Source organism: Pomacea canaliculata, linkage group LG7, assembly GCF_003073045.1.
Source record: "Pomacea canaliculata isolate SZHN2017 linkage group LG7, ASM307304v1, whole genome shotgun sequence".
NCBI classification, from domain to species: Eukaryota; Metazoa; Mollusca; class Gastropoda; order Architaenioglossa; family Ampullariidae; genus Pomacea; species Pomacea canaliculata.
In genome coordinates, this window is record NC_037596.1 from 24925069 (window position 1) to 24947331 (window position 22263).

The window sequence follows — 22263 nt, forward strand, 5'->3', positions numbered from 1 at the left end:
CGATGCTGGCTGGCCCAACAGATCCCTTCGCCGGCAGTTGTGCACCCACTTCTTACATCTATGGAAACGACATTACAAGACTAGTGACACTGCTAAGCAGCGGCATATGTGGCAAAACCAACGATAAACGCGACTTGTTAAATCTACTAAAGAAAGAAGAAAAGAGAACAATAGAACATCTTTAGTTGGAGAGTTGTGACAGCTCGGTGCAGCGCGCCATGAACCACTCGGCCTCCTTGCGTTAACAATAACAGTCAGTACAGGGGGGGGGGGGGGGGGGGGCGTGGCCGCGGTCACATCCGGGTCAGCGCTGTTCTTGTTATCCTCTTTGGTAACCTGCGGCATGATCATCAACAAGGGGGAAGACTCCAACGATCCTTCTCTTCCCGCACGAGTTCCTTCCCCTTACTGATTGGAAAGGAGAGAGAGGATAGACAATTAAATTAGATGGAAGAGACAAATGAATCGTCTCTCTGTTTATATACTTTTTATTGCTTCTTACAAAGCATTTTGATAAATGCAATGATTAACTACCTATCTATAAAATTATTAATACACAAAAGTAAAATAATTGTGGTGCACGCCTCTCCACGCTTGAGTGCGTGCTGCGCTGGAGTGATGAGTTCCCAGGAAATAAAAAAAATCATGGGAACTTGGAAATATACAAGCGATTCATTTTTTCCTTCACAAAAAATAAATCAAGAAAATAATAATAATAATTTATATTTACATTACCGTCGATTGTTAGATTAGCAAATTAATTTTAGAATCAGTATTATGCACAAATATATAGGATGCAGTGTCTGTGGACGTTCATGTCGTGTTTTCGAAGGCATCCTTGACGAGCATTTATATTTGCGCGTGTGGGATGTCATGTAATGAACAGGAAGAATCTCTTTTTAGAAGGAAACTTTATGAAGAAGGAAACGGGAAAATCCTTGCCATGCAAATATTACACACCGAAACTAATATCACTCATACTGTTGCTAGGAAACGTGCTTTGTATAAAGGTCAACATTTCAATAGCTCTGTGTGAAGGTTGACCTTTATAAAAAGCACTTCCGTCGTGAGAGTAACGAATAATATTTCATGACTTCAAGTACATCCTCCACTCAAATAGTTTCATGTGACAATTTACATGATTTTCTTGTTAAGCAGGATTTTCTTCGTTTAACTGGCTCTTTTTTTTCTCTTTTCTTTTGTTTTGGAATATCATACAAATTGTTTTGCTGGCTTTGATCCAAGCTGTAACTACGTTTCTAAAGCCTGGTTTACACGACGTGACTAAGCCGTGACACACGTGAAAAGTCACGAGGTAGTCAATCGTCAGGACGAGCATATTGAATTGCTGTAACTTCTAATCGATCTGATTAAAAGAAACAGTCTCAAAATATTTACAGAAAATCAGACGAAATCTTGAGCAAATAAATCGGTTTTTTTTCTTTTTTCTTTCAATCTTTTTTTCTCCCGTATTCAAATACTACAAAGAATTTTAAATGACTGTTTAAGTAAAGGAAAGAGTTCAAACTTTCATAACTATTGATACTTTCTATTATTTTTATTGGAGAAGTAATAATATTTTCTATAAATTATCACATTTTACCATAAGAATTGTATTTGAAAATAATGTTTTTCTGGTTCTATCAATGGAAGGAATTATTTTTATTTTAAAACAATTAAGTATTAAGGAATATTTATTTGGAGGAAATACTTTCGCTGCTACTTTACACACATTGTTCAGTATTTCGTGTAATTATTCAAACACATTTTAACGTTCCCATTCCCACTCAGCCTAAAATCTCAGCCCGCCCTCGATTAATTTCCTTCTTCCAGGTGAAAGTTCCCATGATCCACCTTTCCCTGAGAACGTATGACTTCAGCGCAGCACGCAGTCGTGTGTGGAGAGGCGTGCACTACACTTACTTTACCAGCTTTTGTTCATTAATAATTTTGTTCACGGGTAGCTAGTCATTAACTTTTTATTGAAAGGTTTTGTAGGGTGCAAGCCGTGTATCGACTCTAAAAGGAACATAAGTGCTGCCGGGAAATTACTCAGACCTGCCTGTACCCGTCATGCCTGTCGACTGACTAACCCTATTCAAGAGGCCGACGATGTGACACTCGGCTCGGCATTGTCCAAACAAACTACCAGCCAAGCACAGGGTAGGACTGTCACCACAGAGCTGAGGGTGTAGCTATACACCTGTAGGGCATACGCGTTTTGTTCAAATGTATCGAAGTGTAAGAGTTGTCTGTATGCTAATGGCCCAAACCTAATCAAGGCGAGGAGTGGAACTGAGAAAAGAAAAACAAGAAAAAAAAATCTGACAATACTTTTATAAGAATATCTGTTTATCAGACGCTTTTCATGCTAGTTTAAATACTACATCAAGAGCTAGACTGAGAAAAAGTAGTGAATTTGAAACTGAAAATTAAAACACTTTTTTCCTATACACTGTATACAGCTCCCTAGTATTTTTAAACTTTCATTTTTAGCACATTATTGACTCTAATTCTAAATGAAGGCATTGATACGGATGTTTTATCTATAAAATATTCTGCGAGCAATATGTATCGTATGTCAGTAAATCTTTGCACCTTATCCTACTGAGCACAGGGTACGTGGAACGGGACATTCTTCGTGCAGTCAGATGTGTTCACCGTAAGAACATCATTGTTCACATCAATGTTGATGTCATATTTTCATTTTTTAGCCCTCGATGAAAGCTTCAACACATAAAAAACGCAAGTTATCGACGAAATTTTTTCCTCGCCGCTTCAAACGCTATTAACGTCCAGCCGCCAATATCAATAATCTGGTGTCCGGGTTGCTACAGAAATCGATGCTGCCACCGACTGTGTACCTGTACCTGGGCTTGTGGCGACAACCAGTCCAGTTCTGGAATCTTGACTGTCAACCTAAAGGAAAGTGGCTCACTGTGTGAAACATCATTTTAGACAGGTAGACCTATGGACGGACTGCTAGAAGGAATATTGCTGTGGATTTTGTGCCAGGCTCGAGAAAATTCGGTCTGAGCCCACCTGACTTCTGCGATGTCGGTCGGGAGGTGTTTACTTGTTGTGGTTCTGGCACAAGTATGCGCAGGTAACGTCCGGTGTCCTTTGATTTTGTATTTAAAGCTGTTTTCTTTGCTTTCAATGCATTGATATGACTGTTGTTGTTTACTTTTATGTTTCGAGGGAGTGGGTAAGGGATTAGTCTGTTAGACAAATCTGTGACTAAAATATTGACACTATGCATTATTTAGTATAGCTCTCGCTAGTGTGGTTTGAGACAGGACAAACGGGTTCGCTCTTATTTTGAGTCTTGTGTAGGCATGTCTGAGTGTGTCATACTAAATATTTATTTAAATTGTAATTAAGTAGAGTTATTTTATCTGTTTTCCTTTCTGTTTCTTTTTAAATGTCCATGTGTTTTATTTGTCTGTCGTTTGCCTGAAACTGTCTCGTTCTTTCTCTTTGTGTGTGTGTGTGTTTCTGCCTGTCAGGTCCCTCCATTCCTCCAACACACATAATGTTATATACTGTAATTCTGATAACGTTCTTACTACATTGGAAAATCCATTCGTAAACACTTCCTAGAGTATAATTAACCTGTCTGTAAGACAGATGAGTACACTGCACAGCGAGCCTTAACAAGACCTCTACATGTCCCAAGCTCCATTCAGACATAACAACTCACCCACTGCCTGCTTAAACTATGACAATAGAAACCCTCTACCACCTCCACTACTCCACAAACTCACCTCATTACACGTCTGCCAATCCCACCCCAATACTTTTACAATGATACCTTTATCCCTGGAATTGCAGGATAATGGTTTCAAGATAGAGTATACCTAGAAATGGCGGTAAGAAGACAGAATGACGAAGGCGGTAAAGAACAAAGATCACGACAGGTCACAACAAGTCGCGCATGAGCACTGGCACACCTGAGAACTTTTCGCATGTCTCACCGGATTAGTGCGTGAAGAGAGAGAATGAAAAGGGCGATTGGTGTTGGTCCCTTGCCGTAGACTTTTGGGCGTTCCTTTTTCCTTCTCAAATTTATATGACACGCCACCTAGCGGAGATTTCGAGTATACACCTTGTTCTCATATACCTGTGTATTGTCAGACGGCGAGGAAAAATGTAGTGGTACATTGAGACCACTCCTGTCAAAGGAAACCTGATTTTTTTTCTCTTAGACTGAATAAGTTATACAGGGCTTGGGCTTGGAACGAAAGTGCTTACAAACACATAAAGCATTCCCCAGTTTGCTCGTTCATCACTCACTCATTCAGGCATACACATCAGGCAATTAATAAAAAACCTGAACGATTCGCTGAATTACCTTGGTGTCAACAGAGGAATTTTTTCCTTGGGGAATAAATTTAAATTCTTCTGTAGTCGAACGGTTTTCATTCAACGGATGAACTTAGATAATAAAAATAACTCATCTGTAATCTGCCTCTGTACTAGACTGATTTTAACCTGACATTCATCTTACATAATAGTCTTCCTCTGATATGGTACACCTTACATAATAGTTTTCCTCTCAGTCTAAGCGCTTTGTGACTTACTTTTCTTAAGAATCGTAGAATAAAATACAATTTTACGAGAGTTTAAATTCCAGAGCTGTTTATATATAAAACAAAACCAGAAGTTTGGCCGTTAACATGAATGTTTGTACACCTCAGGCCAGTCATAAATTAATGATCGAGTCTGTGGTATTCCATCGACTCTATTTTAGTGACCTCGAGTCTTAATCTTCAACCCGGGGTGGCAAGAGAGGACTTGAATCAAAGGAGCGCTCCATTTACCTGCCGCTCTCCATTTACCCACCCTTTCTACCTCGTTCCTTTGCTATAATTTAAACAGTCAGGTTGTTTATAGACCTCATTTTTTTCTTTTTTTTTACACATGGCTCGTGCAAACCTCTGCTTAGACTTTTTGACCAAGGGACTTGTCTTTGGCTGACGTCCAAAGCTAAAAGGCAAAATAGTTCCCGGAGTTTGCTTAGGAGGTATTTGATTTCGGTTCGATTTACCGAACACCCGGTCACGCCTGGCCGGGTGGGTGTGAATATCTTTGCTGCCACGATACAATAAAGACACCCACTGGCAGAGATCGTGTGGAAGATTTCGTGTACTGGGAGTGAGACGAGTGAACTTAATGTGTCGATGATCAAAGAGTCGTGTCTATGTACTTAGGGTGATTGGCCCATGTATAGTCCCTCCTTGTTCACACTCCATTTAAATTTTTTTGCACATGATAAATATATGTTTTGGCTTTCTGTAAAAGTCTCTTTATCTACAATGTTAAATAATGGAAATGCATCACTGTATTTTATTCTGATTTAAATGAATATGTAATTTAATGTTGCAATAACAACAATATATTGTACATAGTTCTCAAAACGGATATCCGTAAAGGAAATAAGAACATTAAAATCCACTCCGACAAGAGTGTAAACAAGAAAAAATACAAAGTTACTAGCTGTAGGTTAGGCTACTTGAATAATCTGATCACTCTTTCCATTCGAAAAAAGAAATTATTTACACATGAAAAGTCCATTTCCTGCTACAGTTCACTTAAACCCTCGATTCATTTGAAAATTAAATGAGGACGGCCATAGCTTTCCCAGCTCAACATTTTAAATGTATTGAATTTAATTTAGGATCGTTCTAGTTCGTCTGAAAGGGGCTTAGTGAATGTAGTTCAGTCTAAAACCGGTTTTTGAGAGGAAGGCGTGGGATATTTTGACGGCAGTGTATCGACAGCAGAAACACATTCACCAAGTTTTAGTTCATGACCTCATTTTTCTGAGTGTAAATACCAAATGTTTGCTGGGCACTAAGCTGTGTGTTCGGTATGACAAATGTGACAGGCATGTGGGTAAACTACACGTCACTGGAGGTCATGAAAAAAAAAATCAAACAGTCAACATCCGGCTACTCTTCAAAGGAAGATTAATAATTATTTCCTCACTTCCGCTTCATAGTCTTATAACCTCTGCCAATATTGTCAAATATATAATCATAAAACTTTTTATATGATCATATAAAACGATCAAACAGTCCACAGATACTGTCCTGTTAAGAAAGTTTTTTTTAATCTCTCCTCCTAATATTGGTTTTATCTACAGTTTACGTCCCATTCTGTCTCCTATTTCTTTTCCTCCTCGTCTTCACATCGCTTTTACTTTTATTTGCCATGTTCTGTTGATTTCTGTATTTTTCTATCGTTTTATCACGTATTGCAAATCAGTATATTTTCCCTCAATATTGGTTGATGTCTAAATAAATGTTTCTCAAATATGACTTAAGGCATTAACTTAGTGAAAAGACAGAAAATAGTAGCAACAGAGAGGACACCAACACGGGGAAGAAGATAAGCGTGTACAGAACTAAGGTAGATAAATTCAGATATACCTGCACCTTGGCACAAACAAGCAGCTCAAACAAACAATATCGGCAAAAGGCTGTGAAAGGGAATGAAGCAGGTCCGAAAGGTTGCAATATGGTTTTTTTTTCCAACTTGTTAAAAAGTGTAGAATATATTGTATATGCTGTCTTCTACATTTTAATTGTCACATTTAATATTGTAATATAAAATCCAGGTGAACTCCAGAAACCGTACCATGATTGTCCGCGTTACGTAGCCGAGGGCGCTACTCTCAGCTGCACGTGCTCTGTGGCAGACACTGGATCTCAGGTGACGTCGTTACTGTGGGTCGGGATGTCGAGTACGTCACGACTGACCGTTGCCAACGTGACACGCAGAAACAACGGAACGGTTTACACGTGTAGGCTGACACAGGGTGGTCAAACATCCGAAACCAGCTACACACTACAAGTAGCTTGTAAGTAGATCTTTTTCTCATAAATATAATTTTATATGCAATCATATGACTCTAGTTATCATCTCCTGATTAGCAGACTTCATATAAAATGAAACTGAATTTTGCTCACGATATAGTGCCTTTCGGTTGTCTCCACGGGTCATTTGTTTCATAACATGTCGACAGAAATTTCATCAATACTGCTTCATTAATGTAACGCACACACACACACACACAGAGAAGAACAGTGTTCGTTATGTTTTCTTATTCTTCTTTTGCAGACGGTCCGTTCGATAACTTGACTTCCATTGTTCAGTCACCGTCTCCACTACTTACTAACGGGTCCATGTCCTTAAACTTTACCTGCATCTGCACTGAAGTCAACCCTGAGCCTTTGTACAGTTGGACCGTTACATGTGTGAATCCAGTCCAGGGAAGCAATGTTTGTGTCTACGTCCCTAAGGTCCCGAATGAGGACGGCATACGCGTGGGCTGCTCTGTCATGTCGCAGTTTTTTGACGGCTTGACACTTCCCAAAACAGCTTATAGTCTTACGAACATGAGCTTGCAATGTAAGTACACATCACACAAACTAATGTCAACACTCACTGGTTCCATTCAGGTGCGACTCCAAGAGTTTGATCCAATTAGGCGACCTGTCTCTTGGTTGGGAAAGGAAAAGGCAAGGGGAAAATTGAGAATGACCCCGCTCTCGAAAAAAAGCTGGTTGCCAGATAATTGACGTTTCTTGTTACTCAGGTTTCAAACGATATGAGGCCGAGGAATTACCTTTACCATTTTATTTTAGTATTATGGAAATTTTTTTTAGGGGAGAAGTCTTTTAGTTCCTGTACTCCTTGTAGTATTCACAGTTGAGAATTCCTGTGTGATGTCTTTTATCAAGGTAACACTATAAAAAAGGAAGAACACGAAAAAGGAGAGAAGAAAAATATAATATTAATATTTTTAATAAAAAACTCAATTTCACATACTTTAATCAGTTTGTTTCATTGGCATTTTCAAAGATAAATAAACAAACAATAAATTTACAAAGTACACGTGGAATGAAATGCTTTTTATATGTATGTATTTTTTCGTACATATTTCAGATCCACCAGCAATAGCCCCGAATATATCAGTGAGCACTGGACAATCACTTGCCACGGGAGACAACTTGACTTGCACTGTTACTGGCGGTAAGCCCGTCGTGTCGCGAGTGACTTTCTCTTGCTACAACTTGAGTGTCACCGTCCAGTCCGACATCATCATCACGGACAGCGTGGATGTCGTGCAGCAGTCGTCTGTGTCCAGTCCACTGACCGTCCCGTCTTCTGGATCATCCAGTGTCCGGTGCATCTGTACTGCAGAGTGGACACCGCAGCCTGACTTGTACAGACTGTCAACAAGTGTCGACCTGCAGCTTTTGTGTAAGAACAGCGAATTTTGAGTCTGTTTTGATAAGAAAACATTCAACGTTTAAAAGACCAGATCATTTCAGAAGATGGAAGATGTGTGTGTGTGTGTGTTTTCAACGTATAGGGGTGCATATGTTCTTGTGGGTACCCAAGCATTACAGATTTTTTTTAACCTGTCTTTTTTTCCATTTGTACACAGATCCACCCACTACTGCCCCAGTAATAGCAGGCTACACACAGGGTCAGGCCATGGTGTATGGCGACACGCTCTCCTGCACTGTCTACGGAGGAAAACCAATTGTCTCACGAGTTACTTTCTCCTGCTTCAACTCTGCGGACCTCTCCCACACCAATGACGTCATTTCCGATCAAAACGACACGGTGGGCGCCTCGTCTGTGTCCAGTCCTCTGTCCATACCCCGGGCCGTGACCTTTAACATCACGTGTACCTGTCGGGCTGTGTGGATGCCCAGACCTGAGCTATACGCACAATCTTCCAGCGTAACTATTCCTATACAATGTGAGTGAGAAAACACACACACAGCCCCAGTGTGTAGGTCACTTAATGGAAGGAAAGAAGAAAATAAAAGTGACATGAATGAATGAAAGAGGAAGAAAATATGGCTGAGATTGTACAGCAGCCAACCTCCAAAAACATGTTTTAGTTATAAAAATTTGCGTTGGTTTCTTTGCTGTTTTATACAGATCCACCATCTGCTGAACCCGTCATCTCCGGTTACACACCCAGCCAGGCTTTGGCCCCACAAAGTACCCTGGTCTGCACCGTGTCAGGCGGTCAGCCCCTGGTGTCAGAAGTTATCTTCTCTTGCTTTAACGTCACCGACCTGACTCGGTCTACCCCGATTCTTGTTGACCAGACAGACTCCACGAATGCATCATCGGTGTCCAGTTCTTTGACCGTGCCCTTGTTGTTGCTGTCACAGATAGTTTGCTCATGTCGGGCAGTCTGGCTCCCACGCCGCGACATGTACACCCAAAACACTACCGCCACGGTAGCACTGCAGTGTAAGTAGTCCTTAAGTACACCAAATTTAACAGGAGAAACTTCTAGGTCTTTATTTTCTGACCTTCTAATTCAATGGTACTGTACCATATAGAGTTTACTCGTTTACATATAAATGCGATTAATAAACACCTGTCCATCCTCTCGAACACACACTTCATACTACGTGTTTGTCTTTTACAGATCCACCCAGCACCAGTCCCGTCATTTCGGGCTACACCCCAGGGGAGACAAAGATTGCGGGAGACAACCTCAACTGCACAGTGTCAGGCGGAGTGCCTCTAGTGACAAAAGTGAACTTCTCTTGTTTCAACGCCTCTGACACGTCACTAGTGACGCCGGTTGTTGTTGACCAGTTGGACACAGTCTCGGGGTCAGCGGTGTCCAGTCAAGTGACGATCCCGGGGTCTGGTACGTCCAGCGTGAGCTGTGTTTGCAGTGCTGTGTGGTCCCCAGTGCTTCAGGCGTACACGGCAACAGCCAACGTCACTGTACCCGTCCAGTGTAAGTAAGGGCTTCAATGTGAGGTTGGAATGTACATTACTCCAGGAAACTGATCTGGAAACTTGGAAAATTGGACAGTATGCCAAAATTAAGCCACATTTAAGAAAATAATTCAGAATGTGTTACAGTAGGCAAAAAAAAAAACATAATTTTTTTTTAATAAACGTATGTGTGTGTTTTCAGACCCTCCCAGTCAAGATCCTGTCATATCCGGTTACACGGACGGACAGACGCTCAAGCCCGGAGACTCAATATCCTGTAGTGTTGCTGGAGGTAACCCGCTCGTCTCCCAAGTTATCTTCTCCTGCTATAACTTGTCGGATGTGACGTACGTGAGTCCCGTGGTGACGGACCAGCAGGACAACAAGACGCTGACCGCAGTGACCAGCTCCGTGACGGTCCCCTTTGCCGGGCTGACTGACGTCAGGTGTGTCTGCAGCGCCACCTGGTCACCCAGACCATCGTTGTACACGAGGAACACAGGGGTCAGCATCGCCCTGCAGTGTGAGTTTGACCCTAGAGCATCTCAATTACTCTTCAGAAATAAGGTTATTTTCTGTCGTTTAACCTTTTTTGGTTTTTATTGCTTTTTGTTTGTTTGTTTGTTTGTTTGTTTGTTTTTGCAAAAGACTTCAATCCGCTCCCAGAGCAATTAAATCTTTAAACTGTTCACTTTTTCCAGATCCTCCATATGCGGCACCTGTGATATCAGGCTACAGAGCCGGGCGTGAGGTTGTCACAGGGGACAGCCTTGTGTGCACCGTGTCGGGGGGAAAACCCCTAGTCTCCAACGTCACCTTGACCTGCTCCAGTGTCACGACGCCCTCTGTGGTGCTGATCAGTGACGGGCCGGACACCACAGGAGTCACGAATGTCACCAGCTCTGTGACGATTCCAGCATCAGTGACGTCAGATGTGACGTGCGTGTGTACAGCTGTGTGGGCGCCGCAACCTGGGTACTACCTGCTGCTCGACTCTGTCAACCTCACCGTCAAATGTGAGTAGCCGTGACGGGTTTACAGCTGTAAACTAATCCACAGTACAGAAACTTTGTCATCTAACACTCTTCCTCTCGTGCGGCCCTTGTTTCTCGAATATTAACAAGTACTAAACAATAAACAACTCTTTGTCTCAATGTATATCTATAGATATATAGAGAGATACCCATATATGTGTGTTTTTATTCTTATTATTATTTATTAATATTTTTATTTACATAACGAAACGATATCTACGTAAATATATACAGTAGAAGATTACTTTTTATTCTAATGTCTAGAAATTCTTTGTGTGTATGTAAGTCGCTGTCGGCGATCTCTAACCTTCTCTCATTTTCTTACTTATTAAGTCTTACCACCTGTTCAAGTGGGTGGTGTGAGTGCTGCGTGCTAACCTTTGTACGTAAAGTAGTATGTGATTAAGAAAATATTTAACTATTATTTAACTTTTGTATATTTTTGTGTTCACTATCAGCTAGTGAATTAACAAGTAGTTGTCTTTCCTTGTGTGTATGTTTGTGCTTACACACTCAAAGATTTTGTCTTGATGAATTTTCTCTTATATGTCTTTTTGTGCTTGTGCTTATGTTTCTGTGTCCGTGTGTATATGTATTTATCTGTATTTACGTATCCACGTGCCCTTTGTCTCTGTATCCTTACTGTCCCCGTGTCTTTCTCTGTTCGTCCGCCTCGCTCCCTATCTGTCTGCAGACCCTCCCAGTCAGGATCCTGTCATAGCCGGGTATACCCCAGGACAGACCCTGACCTCCGGTGACCGCCTCAATTGTAGTGTTGCGGGTGGCAACCCTCTGGTCTCTCAGGTTATCTTTTCGTGTCCTAACATCCTACCTGACCAACCAGACACGTCACAGTCCGCTGCAGTCTTCAGCTCGCTGACCATTCCATCGACAGCCATGACAGACGCTGTGTGCACGTGTCGTGCTGAGTGGAGTCCTAAACCACAGCTGTACACGAGAAATACAAGCATAGTCATCAGCACTAATTGTAATTTGATCTTTCTGTTACGACCTCTGACTCTGTAAATTGTAGATCGTGTGTTCTCGTATCTGTGCACCATGCAACAAATTAAGAATATTGTGAATATGAAGCATAGAAAGGGAAGGGAAGCAAGAGTAAGACAGAAAAAATGAAATAGCCGAATTTAAGTGGAAGAATGTTTTATGGAAATATGTCTTAGTGAAACAATCACTGGCTTACAATAACAATTTTTTAGTTTGTAAGCATGTCAGTCAATAATAGATATTTCATGCTTGATCTCATATTTTATTTACCAAAACTAAGGACAAGAAGCTTGTTTACAGATCCTCCCAGCATGCCTCCCGCAATAACCGGCTACGGAGCAGGCTACACCGTAGTAACGGGAGACAACCTGACATGCAGTGTCAATGGCGGCAGGCCCTTAGTCTCAAGAGTTTTCTTTTCCTGCTTTAGTGTCAGTGATGTCATCAACGACCAGCCAGACGTCACACTTTCTACGTCAGTCACAAGTTCCGTCACCATTCCTACGCAAAATACAAATGTTTTGACGTGCGCGTGTCGTGCTGACTGGTCCCCGAGGCTGGAGGCTTACCCCTGGAATACTACAGTCAACATACAAGTCTTATGTAATAATGTTGATATGTTGATATTATTATTATTATACTTCACAGACTTCTCCTTCTCTCTCTCTCTCGCTTTTTATCCAATGACCAACATAATCACATTTATACATAAATTTTTTTGTGCATACAAAGTATATTTGAAATATTACAATTTTTAAATTACGAAACAAATTACATATAAAGGAAATATATAAAAAATTATTATAAATGGTGTGTAATTCTTTATTTTAAGTCTAAAATAAACTAAAAATATAGTGGCACAAATAGGATTGAAAGGTATTTAATTAATTTTTGATGATAACTCTAGCGTGTAAATTCCTTCAGATCCTCCCAGCAGCTCGCCAGTGATATCAGGCTACACGGAGGGTCAGCCGATGAACACGGGAGGGACCCTGTCTTGTGCTGTCACCGGCGGAAGTCCCCTCGTCTCCAGTGTTATCTTCCAGTGCGTCGACTCGACTAACCCAGGGAGAGTGGTGTTCTCAGACCAGGCGGACACTGTGGTGCAGCCCACGGTGTACAGTCAGCTGACCGTCTCGGACACAACTGTGTACGCAGTCACCTGCTCGTGCCGGGCGGTGTGGACACCCAAGGAGGCTCTTTATTCTCTGACAAAATCTGCTCAGGTGATCTTGCAAAGTAAGTCTGTAATAAATGTTAGATAAGATATGAATATTTTTAATTGTTATGCTAACCATAGCGACCACCACAATTGTAATGACTGTAAGAAGGACGATGACAATAAATAAGACGATAATGTGCAGGAATGTGTCAACATTCATCGAGTAACAGATTTCTCTTTTGAATTCTTTTGTAAATACAATCACCATTTTTATCTGCAGCTTGACAAATCTTGGCAAACAAGTATGGTAACATGTTGTTAAAAATAATATGCTGAAAAGACAGTAGCATTGTATGTCGTAGTATTAGCAATCCTCTCGAAAAGACAGACAGTACGAAATAAATAAAAAAAGCAATCACATTAAGTTCGCTTTACTGCCTTGTCGTCAGATCCCCCATCGAGTGCACCTGTGATATCCGGGTACACCCCAGGCCAGCAGATTGTTGTTGGCAGCATCCTCACCTGCACCGTCACGGGAGGTAATCCACTCGTGTCACAAGTTGTCTTTACCTGCTACAGTCCTGCCAACATTGCTGTCATGGCAGATGAACCTGACACTTTTGGGCAGACCTCAGTGTCCAGCAGAGTTACCTTCCCTGAGACAGACTTCTTTAATGTCACGTGTGTGTGTAGCGCCGTCTGGTCCCCGAGACCAGAAACATACAGTCTGACCTCCAGCATCAATATTCAGCTGCAGTGTAAGTCAAATGTTTAAAATAAAAAGAAGAAAAAAACCCGGGTTAAAATGAAAACAATACTAGCTAGAAAATAACCAATTTTTATATATATAAAACAAGGACAATAGAGATATAAGGATTTTATCGCCATTTCTCTTTCTGTATGCACGCGCGCGCGCACACACACACATATACAGGTCCACGCATGTGTCAATATTCTCTTTTGGTCTGGGTTCTTGTGAGGTTAGTTAATTTTTATCTTTGTTCTTTAAGTCTTTAGCTGTGCTTATAATGCATTCAATAAATGTTGTTTTAAATCCATTAATATAATTTCTACAGATATCCCGCCATACCCTCCGCAAATCTCTGGCTACAGACAAGGGGATGAACTCTCACCGGGAAACACTCTCCTTTGCTCCGTCATCGGTGGGAATCCCCTGGTTTCCGCGGTGACCTTCTCTTGTTTTAATTCAAACGACACTGCTCAGTCCGTTACAATCATCCCAGATCAGCACGACACCGTGACAAACTCATCAGTGTCCAGCCCTCTGACCATCATCGACACCTCATCGTCTTCCTTGAGATGTACCTGCAGCGCCACCTGGTCTCCACGACCCCTCTGGTACCTCACGACTGCGATCATCACGTTCAACGTCAGGTGTACGTAACTGAAAAGAAAAAAAATGTTTTCTTTTCTCAAACCCTTTTGAAACTTAGCCCATTAAAAAAATTAATTAAGAAGAGGAAAGAGGACACTATATTTCTCAAAATCAGCTATAAGTTTAACTTTTATTTAATGTGCGTATCTGTGTCACAGGTAGCGGGCCTGACATCTAAAATACATCATTCTACATCATGATGCCCACAGCCATTTTGATATAAATGTCAGAACTTTTCACTCCTTTGCAAGAGGATTGTACGATAAAAGCAATATTTGCATGCGTAAGGTGAAATTGAAAAAGAATCATTCAACAAAAATGCTTGAATCACATTTTTTTGCCCCGCCTTTCCTATAATAAAATTTTAATACCACTTACAAACGTATGCTCGACGCTTAGTCAACCTGAATTTTTTTTTTTTGTATTATTGTTATTAAATCGCACTTATCATTGAAACCTTCCCACCATGACTGTTGCAGCCAAAGCGAAAATATTGTCGTTCACCATCAACAACGTGTCAGGAAATGTAACTCTGAACGAAACGGACAAAAGAACGGCGACTCTGTCTTGCCTTGTTCAAGGCCGACCCCAGCCCACCATCACACTCTACAAGACAGGATACGCCAGCATCTCGTCCATCTCCACTACGGGGTCAGCGGGGTCAGCCGACATCACTAACGTCCAATGCGAGAACATGGGAGATTACTCTTGTAGGGCCGAAAACGGATTTCCTGAAATTGCTCAACAGACAGTAAAACTGATCGTCAACTGTAAGAATGACGTCATATCCTGAAGTTTTTACTTTCTCTTTCTGTCATTTTCCACTTTTCCCTCATTCTTTTGTTTCTTCGTTGTTGTATTTTCCAAGTTCATGTTATGTTTACTATTTAGTAAAATTATGTTTACTTTACTGGCCGATTTTGCTTTTTGGTGTCAGCAAACACTGTCGTGTTGGACACGATTACCTGTTCATGTCGCACGTTTAAACACAGGTAATTTTGCTCTACTCTAAGGTGCCCCCCGACGTGCAGACAGCTACTCCTCTGTCATCCAAACTCTCACAAGCAGCGGCCTCACCTTCAACCTTTTGTCCAACCCAAAGCCGGACACCTTCTCGTACGCTTATCTCGGAAGCAGCGGAAGTGACAAGGCGACTACGGGAAGTTACTCCGCGCTCTTCAATGCTTCTTGCAGCAAGGCTACCGTGCTTGACCCGCTGGTCACGTGTCAGGTCAACGCTACAGGACAACCTGTGACCACCGGCGGCGTGTACAGTCTCCACGTGGCCAACGCCTATGGATCCTTTGAATTTTTGTTCCGCGCAGAGCAGCAAGGTCGGTATCTATGCATTTAAGCTTTGAAAATTAAAGATCCAGTTTAGTCATTCTTTACAAAGTAAGAGCTTTGGTTTATTAGAAAATGCTAAGTCCTTTAGTAGGTTGTTTATTATTCTTTTATAGTTCATTTGGTGTTTGTTTGTGTTCCTGTCCCTCTTATGCTGTCCATTGTTCTTGTTCTAAAGCGCTCAGAGCATACTCCTTAGGATTGTAAGTGTGCACTTTACAAATTTTTCATTTATTATTATTATACCTGAGATCTTTTCTTGAAAAACATGTGTACACCAGACACGGTCTATTTTAATTCATCTTTGTTTTTATTTATTTTTTAATCCTAGCTGCCATAACGGAGGATTCTAATAATAGAAGTGACACTCTTGCTGCTGCCATCGCCGGTGGTGTCGTTGCTGCGGTTGTCCTAATCTTCGTTATTGTCATCCTCACTGTGTTTTTCTGTATGGGCAGAAAGCACAAAAAGAGTGAGTTTTAAGCAGTGAACTCGTGTGTCATGATTTCTGATGGCAGACTGTTGTACTAACAACTTTGAGTTTACAAACTGATTTTTTGCATGCCCGTGTTTTTAGCATGGATACTTCTGTTGAGCCTTGTTTTAATTTTTCAAATTATTATTTGAATTCCTGTTTCCTCTTTCTTGTATCTTTGTATATTTTTTCCTTTGTTCATTTTTTGGCTTTCTTTTCTTTTTCGTTTTCACGTTCATTACTTTCCTCCTTACCTTGATTTTTTTTCATTGGTACTTCTTCTGTTTTCCTTCTATTGATTTTTGCATTTCTAATGTTCTCTTTTTTTCTGTAGTTTCTTTCGTTTTTCCTTAATTTTGCTTTTTTCTTTGCTTTTTTTTCTCTGTTCCTTTTTCCTAAAGAAGCATTGCATTTCAATGAACATACTATGAATATAACTACCTGATGTACTGTAATATATTTTTAACTTTTCGGTTATATTTACAACTCATTTTTGTTGGTTTAATCTTATTTTTAACACAAAACATATTTATTACCCTTGCATTATGTTTTATAATCTGTTTGATCCTATTTTTAACACACAACATATTGTATTTTACTTGCAGTGTTATGTGTTAAAATCCCCAAATATCTGTTTCACTGTGTTGACACAAACCGCACTTACATTTATTTTCATTTGCAGTGCACATATCGTCCCGCTCACGACTAACCGACGGTCTGTTTTTTTAACAGTAACTTTGTTTTTTCCTTTTGTCTTTCAAAGTACGCTTCTTTTTCATATGATTCTGTTTACAACATGATTCATTATTTTACATGATTTTTTGCAAAGTTTTTTTTTCGTGTTTAACTTGTGTATCTTCTACTCCCAAAAGCTGTTTTTCATTTGTAGTTTTTAATTTTATTTTTCCTTATTGTGTTAATTTTTTATCACTATATGAAAATAAGAAAATTAATATCCAGTATCCATTTCACTAAACAAGGACAAGAGTGTTTTGGAGAAACGATATCTAGCAATAATTTCATTATATACCTCATATTTTTTTAAGAAATCAAAACCTCTCTCGACACATATGGGCTTTCACGTTTGAATTGATTGATAATTAATGTTAAAGTTTTATATCTCGTGGGTACATAATAAGCATAAAACAGATGCATGAGACATTTGCTACGACCCGTTTGTTAGTGTGTGTGGGTGTGGTGGAGGGTTGGATGTTGGGGTGTGTGTATGGGAAAGGTGTTTGTCACGGTCTCTGTTTTTGTTTGTGTGCTTGTGAGTTTAATTATGTATGTGTTGAATTTGATGCAAAGCAATAAATACACAGTAGTCACCATAGCAACCACTGTGACTGAATATCAAAACTGTTAAGTAATAGGGAACTTCAAGAATAAAGAACAGGAGCGGAGAAGCATCCTGGATATTCAAAACATCTGCAGCCAGCATCATGTGACAAGTCTGTGCAATAGAGATGAAATTGATGAATGTCATAGATGACACGAAGCAAGTCATGATGACAGTCTAAACGAAGATCATCTAGAAGTCGAAAATATCCATCCCAGAAGCACAAATACAAAATCTGCTATAAAATGAGATTGGAGAAATATTTTGAAGAGATCCCGCACCTCGAAACAAAGAGCAAACAGTTAGCGCCATCTTACCATACGATATCGAATGCAACGGTCAAAATATGTAGTGGCATTTTCTCAGGACGACTACTGAAGAAGTCAAAAAAAGTCATTAAATGTAGGTAGTTATGTCCTAAATGTGAATCTGCACAAGGATTCATTTTTCACCAGTGTTAAAAAGAAAAAAAAAACCAAGCACTTTTATGGTTAAAAATCAGAAACAATGTCAGATTACACTAGGGTTATCTTAAAGTTGATGTCTGGAAAAGAAAACAATTCAGAATACCAATGCAAGTCACTACAAAATGCTCAGACAATACCATGACACAAGATAAAAAAAAAACAAAAACCCAAAACTCAGCAAAATGCACACAATACGAGACCTTACCCCCCACCCTTAACCCTTCAAGCCAGTCTGAGGAACACACACACGTTTGCATGATATACTGTGTACCTCTTTGTTTTTCTCACTCATCCATACAATAATTATATTTGGTGTTCATCGTTGCTGCTTTACTCATTATCATTATCAATGTGCGTAACATTTGTGATTTTTAAAGATATTGTCGACTTTCTCCGATTTTGTAAACGTTTTGTTGTTTTATTTTACTCATTCTGTACTTCCTTACACTTCAACACTTTTTGTTAGTTCCTAAACTCACAGACTTTCTTAAATTTTAATGTATCAACTGATATATTAATATTTTATTTTCCAATTAGATTCAAGACGCAATGAGGCTTTCCTCAATCGTCATCATTATCCTGATGGTAAGATACAGATTTCATAATAACACATTGTAATTCAGTGTAAAAATCAACAAGGACAAGCCATGTTGTTTTATTGTCAGTGTTTTCATTATGTGCATTAAAAGAATAATTTTTATTTAATAAAGTAATACCTTATATTTAACTGGAATTGTTTCAGAATACGAGCTATTAGCTTTAGGTACAAAAGATTCATTATTGAGTCATTATTTATTCGTTTTTTTTTTGTATTCGTTTCTTTCCTTCCTCCTTAATTTCTTTGTTTCTTTCTGTTTTTGTTTCGTTGTTTCTTGTTCGGTTTTTCTTTCCTGGTTTTTACATCTTTCTTTAACTTTTTTGTTTCTTTATTGTTTTCTTTCCTTCTTATTTAATGATTGTTTCCTTTCATTTTCTATCATTTTATTTGTGGTGTTTTGCGTGTTTTCTTTCTCTGTTATTCTTTTGTTTCACTATTGTACTCTCTTCTTCCCCTAACTCTGAATTTGAGGCCCTCTAGTAGCGCAATGGTTAGCGCCTGTGGCTAATACAGTGAGGGCTGGATGTCCTGGGTTCAGCTCTCGTCTCGGGCACTCTGTTCTTTCTCTGTATGGAGAACATGTTTATAGGGCTGGCTGCCTTGCCATGATTTAGCCTTAGTTGCTAACTCGGTGTGAAGTAAAAATTCCTTCTCTATCTCTTGATTTTTTTTTCTTATTTTTTTAAAACATTTTTGCCATATCTTCATGGGACAAACTAATATCTTTTCCACGCTTGCACGGGCATGTTTGACGTAGATGCAAACGTTGTGTGCGCCTTATTTATTCGTGTGTGTGTTTGTGTGTGTGTGTGTGTGTGTGTATGTGTGTGTGTGTGTGTGTGTGTGTGTGTGTGTGTGTGTGTGTGTGTGTGTGTGTGTGTGTGTGTGTGTGTGTGTGTGCGCGTGTGTCTCTGTATGTGTGTGTGGGTGTGCAACCAATGTGCATGACCAATGCGTGCGTATTTGCTTTAGCATCTTCAGGTTTTTACGACTTCACAAACAGCGTCTACATTGCTGACGGCGGCATGGTAGAAACCCGGCCACCAAACGATTCCCTCTATTCCAGAGGATCACATCCAGCACACGGCTCTGTTTCCTCCAAGCGGTCTGCTCCAGCGAACGGTTCCGTGTCCTCCAAACGGGGCCTCCTAGTCAATGGTTCCGTGTCCTCCAAACGGTCCCTCCCAGCCAACGGCTCCGTCTCCTCAAAACAGTCCCTCCCAGCCAACGGTTCTGTCTCGTCCAAAAAGACCACACCTACGATGAGCAGCGAGTTCTTCGAGTACAAGGACATCGCCGGTTTCCGCAAAAGCGAATCAAAGGCCTTGCAGGAGTCAGGATATTCCACACTAAGCGGCGCTTCCGGCCAAGAACGAGCATCCAGCTCCAGACCACCAAGCATCGCCGATGACTCTGACAAGCGTAGCATCGCCTCGACAACGAACGGCAAAGTCCGATTCATCCTTCCCAGCGAGAAAGAGTCCTCCGAAGAACCTCTGTACGCCTCGGTCAACAAGAAACCTAATGCAGGACCGACCTCGCAGAATGCGGTGACTTCCGGGACCAGCACGAGCAAGACGGAGCCAGTGACGTCATCGAATAATGGCGGCAAGGGTAGTGCTGGTCAGAACAACTCTGCTAACAGTTTCACTTCCAATAGAGACTCGGCCAAGAGGCAGAGACTGCACGGGTCCATCATCAAAGTGGACCAGCCTGCTGTGAAAAAGAGCAACCTGAAGCAATCAGGTAATCCTCGTTGACGGAGGGAGAGGTCAGGTAGGATGGCTTCTTGAAATAAAGAATAAGGTCAACTAAAGGCTGTGTGAAGTTTACCTTTCTGTGTAGATGACAGACTCGATGCAAATGACAACAACACTGTCATCAAGTGCCTTCGACAGAAAGGCCTTCATGACAGCTTTCTTTACCGGATAATCTGTGATATACGAGCGTTCGTCAGAAGGCAAGCGTGATGAGATATTATTTATTACCACCACTGTGAAACTCTTTTTGTTATAATATTAGAATAAAGATTATTTTAACTTTTTGCGGCAGAATGCGTTGGATCATACAACATCAACGACCTTTCTGGACGAAAGTTATGTAGTAACAGCATGCAAAAATTAAGCACATATTAATAACGAATATATTCACATCGCTTATATGAATAGTTTATGGCAAATTATTGGATTGATATTTAATAGGTTATGTAATAGAGAGATGACTAACTGTTAACACATTATGTGAGAAAGTAAGTTTTCTTAGAGTTAAAGAAGCTGGAGGTGCAGAATTATGGAGGTGCAGAATTATGCTCATGATATGATACAGATATTGTGCTACATGCCCTCCCTGCTGCAGTATTACTGAGTGCCAACAAGGAACAGAAAAAGAATATGCCACCATTTTTTTTAATTGTGCCACAGACAAGTTTGAGCCAAACATTTGGTGTTTATTTGTACGAAATCTGTTTTCATTACTTTAAAAAAGGTAACTTTTTATAATTCCTTCAGTTTATATTAGTCTCTTATAACAACTATATTTCTATTACTGGTATACCCAGAAGCTTTAAGATTTAAAAACATAGACTATTCTAAATATTTTCTTTTGAAGAAACAGAGAAAATGGATGTTTGTTATTTTAGAGAGATGACAATATTTGAGGTGTTATTTATCATTATATATCAAACTGATTATAACATGGGAAGTGTCCAATGTGTTTGAAGAGTGATGTGATAACATAATTGATGCTCTTACTCTTTGTGTCTGAGCTTTGGTTGATTGTATTGCTTTTTTTAAAAGTATTGTTCATACTTTCGCATGTATTGTGTACCCACTGATTTGTTGCGATAAGAAAATATTTGCTCCAAAATTTACTTAATTAAATGAACATTTTAAATTTATGTTATTAATATATCATGATCAAAAACATCATCATTAAAAATAATTGTATTGTTTTAAATAATAAACTTTTAAAGTTTAATTGTATTTTTGTTAATGAACGTGTCTGGAAGATTGTAGCTGTATGGCGATTGTTTTTGTCAATAAGAAAGTTTGCATAATGAATCATTTTGATGTTTTTTTCCCCGTATCACTTCCTTTCCGTATGATTTCTTTTTCTGTGACATCAATAATCTTTTCACTGTTAGGTGTGTGTGCGTGCATGTGCTCTCAGCTTTTTTTTTTTTTTTTAGGTAGATATAATCCACACCTCTATTTAAAACCACATTTGAGGAATACTATGATCGCTGGAGTTTTTTTACCTCTCTTATTCATTCACAGGCTCTCTTTCTCTCACCAACACTCACAAACATACACACAGGTCTAATGCTAGAACCCTGTATCAGAATCCCTGAGGGATGCTCATATATTGATCAGTCCTGCTCCATACAGAGGCAGACTGTTGATCACCAGGTGTACAAAATTTTAAAAAAATTCCACAATACTGATCTTTTTATCGACCATATCCTCCACAGAAAGGGACTTTTATTTTATATTTCCAAGCTGTCAAAATTCCCTTTGCCGTACATAATCATATTTTATTGCTGGGGGAATATGTGATAAATATTATGCGATAGGCTGTTATTAATGTAAAAAATCTGAACACTTTTATTGATTAAAAACAAGATTCTTCATATTTATTTCAAAGCAAGCAAAATCATGGGAGAAACGAGATCTACTT

General features: G+C 39.9%; 1 protein-coding gene across 6 annotated transcripts; it reads left to right on the plus strand.

Moving 5' to 3' along the window:
* The first annotated feature begins 2611 nt into the window (after positions 1–2611).
* LOC112568533 (mucin-5AC-like) lies at positions 2612–21533 on the plus strand. 6 transcript variants are annotated; one of them, XM_025245846.1, is made up of 20 exons: positions 2612–3106; positions 6623–6865; positions 7126–7416; positions 7954–8271; positions 8459–8779; positions 8965–9285; positions 9467–9787; positions 9971–10291; positions 10470–10784; positions 11497–11790; positions 12108–12410; positions 12732–13046; positions 13419–13727; positions 14046–14366; positions 14845–15135; positions 15379–15699; positions 16041–16181; positions 16867–16899; positions 18528–18575; positions 19561–21532. In XM_025245846.1, exons 1-20 carry the CDS (start codon positions 3055–3057, stop codon positions 20346–20348), a joined length of 5667 nt encoding a protein of 1888 aa, XP_025101631.1. In that variant the 5' UTR covers positions 2612–3054; the 3' UTR covers positions 20349–21532. The 6 variants fall into 6 exon arrangements, with proteins under 6 accessions (XP_025101631.1, XP_025101632.1, XP_025101636.1 ...); XM_025245847.1 differs by having other exon boundaries at positions 19570–21532; XM_025245850.1 differs by having other exon boundaries at positions 2613–3106; positions 6704–6865.
* Positions 21534–22263: the final 730 nt, after the last annotated feature.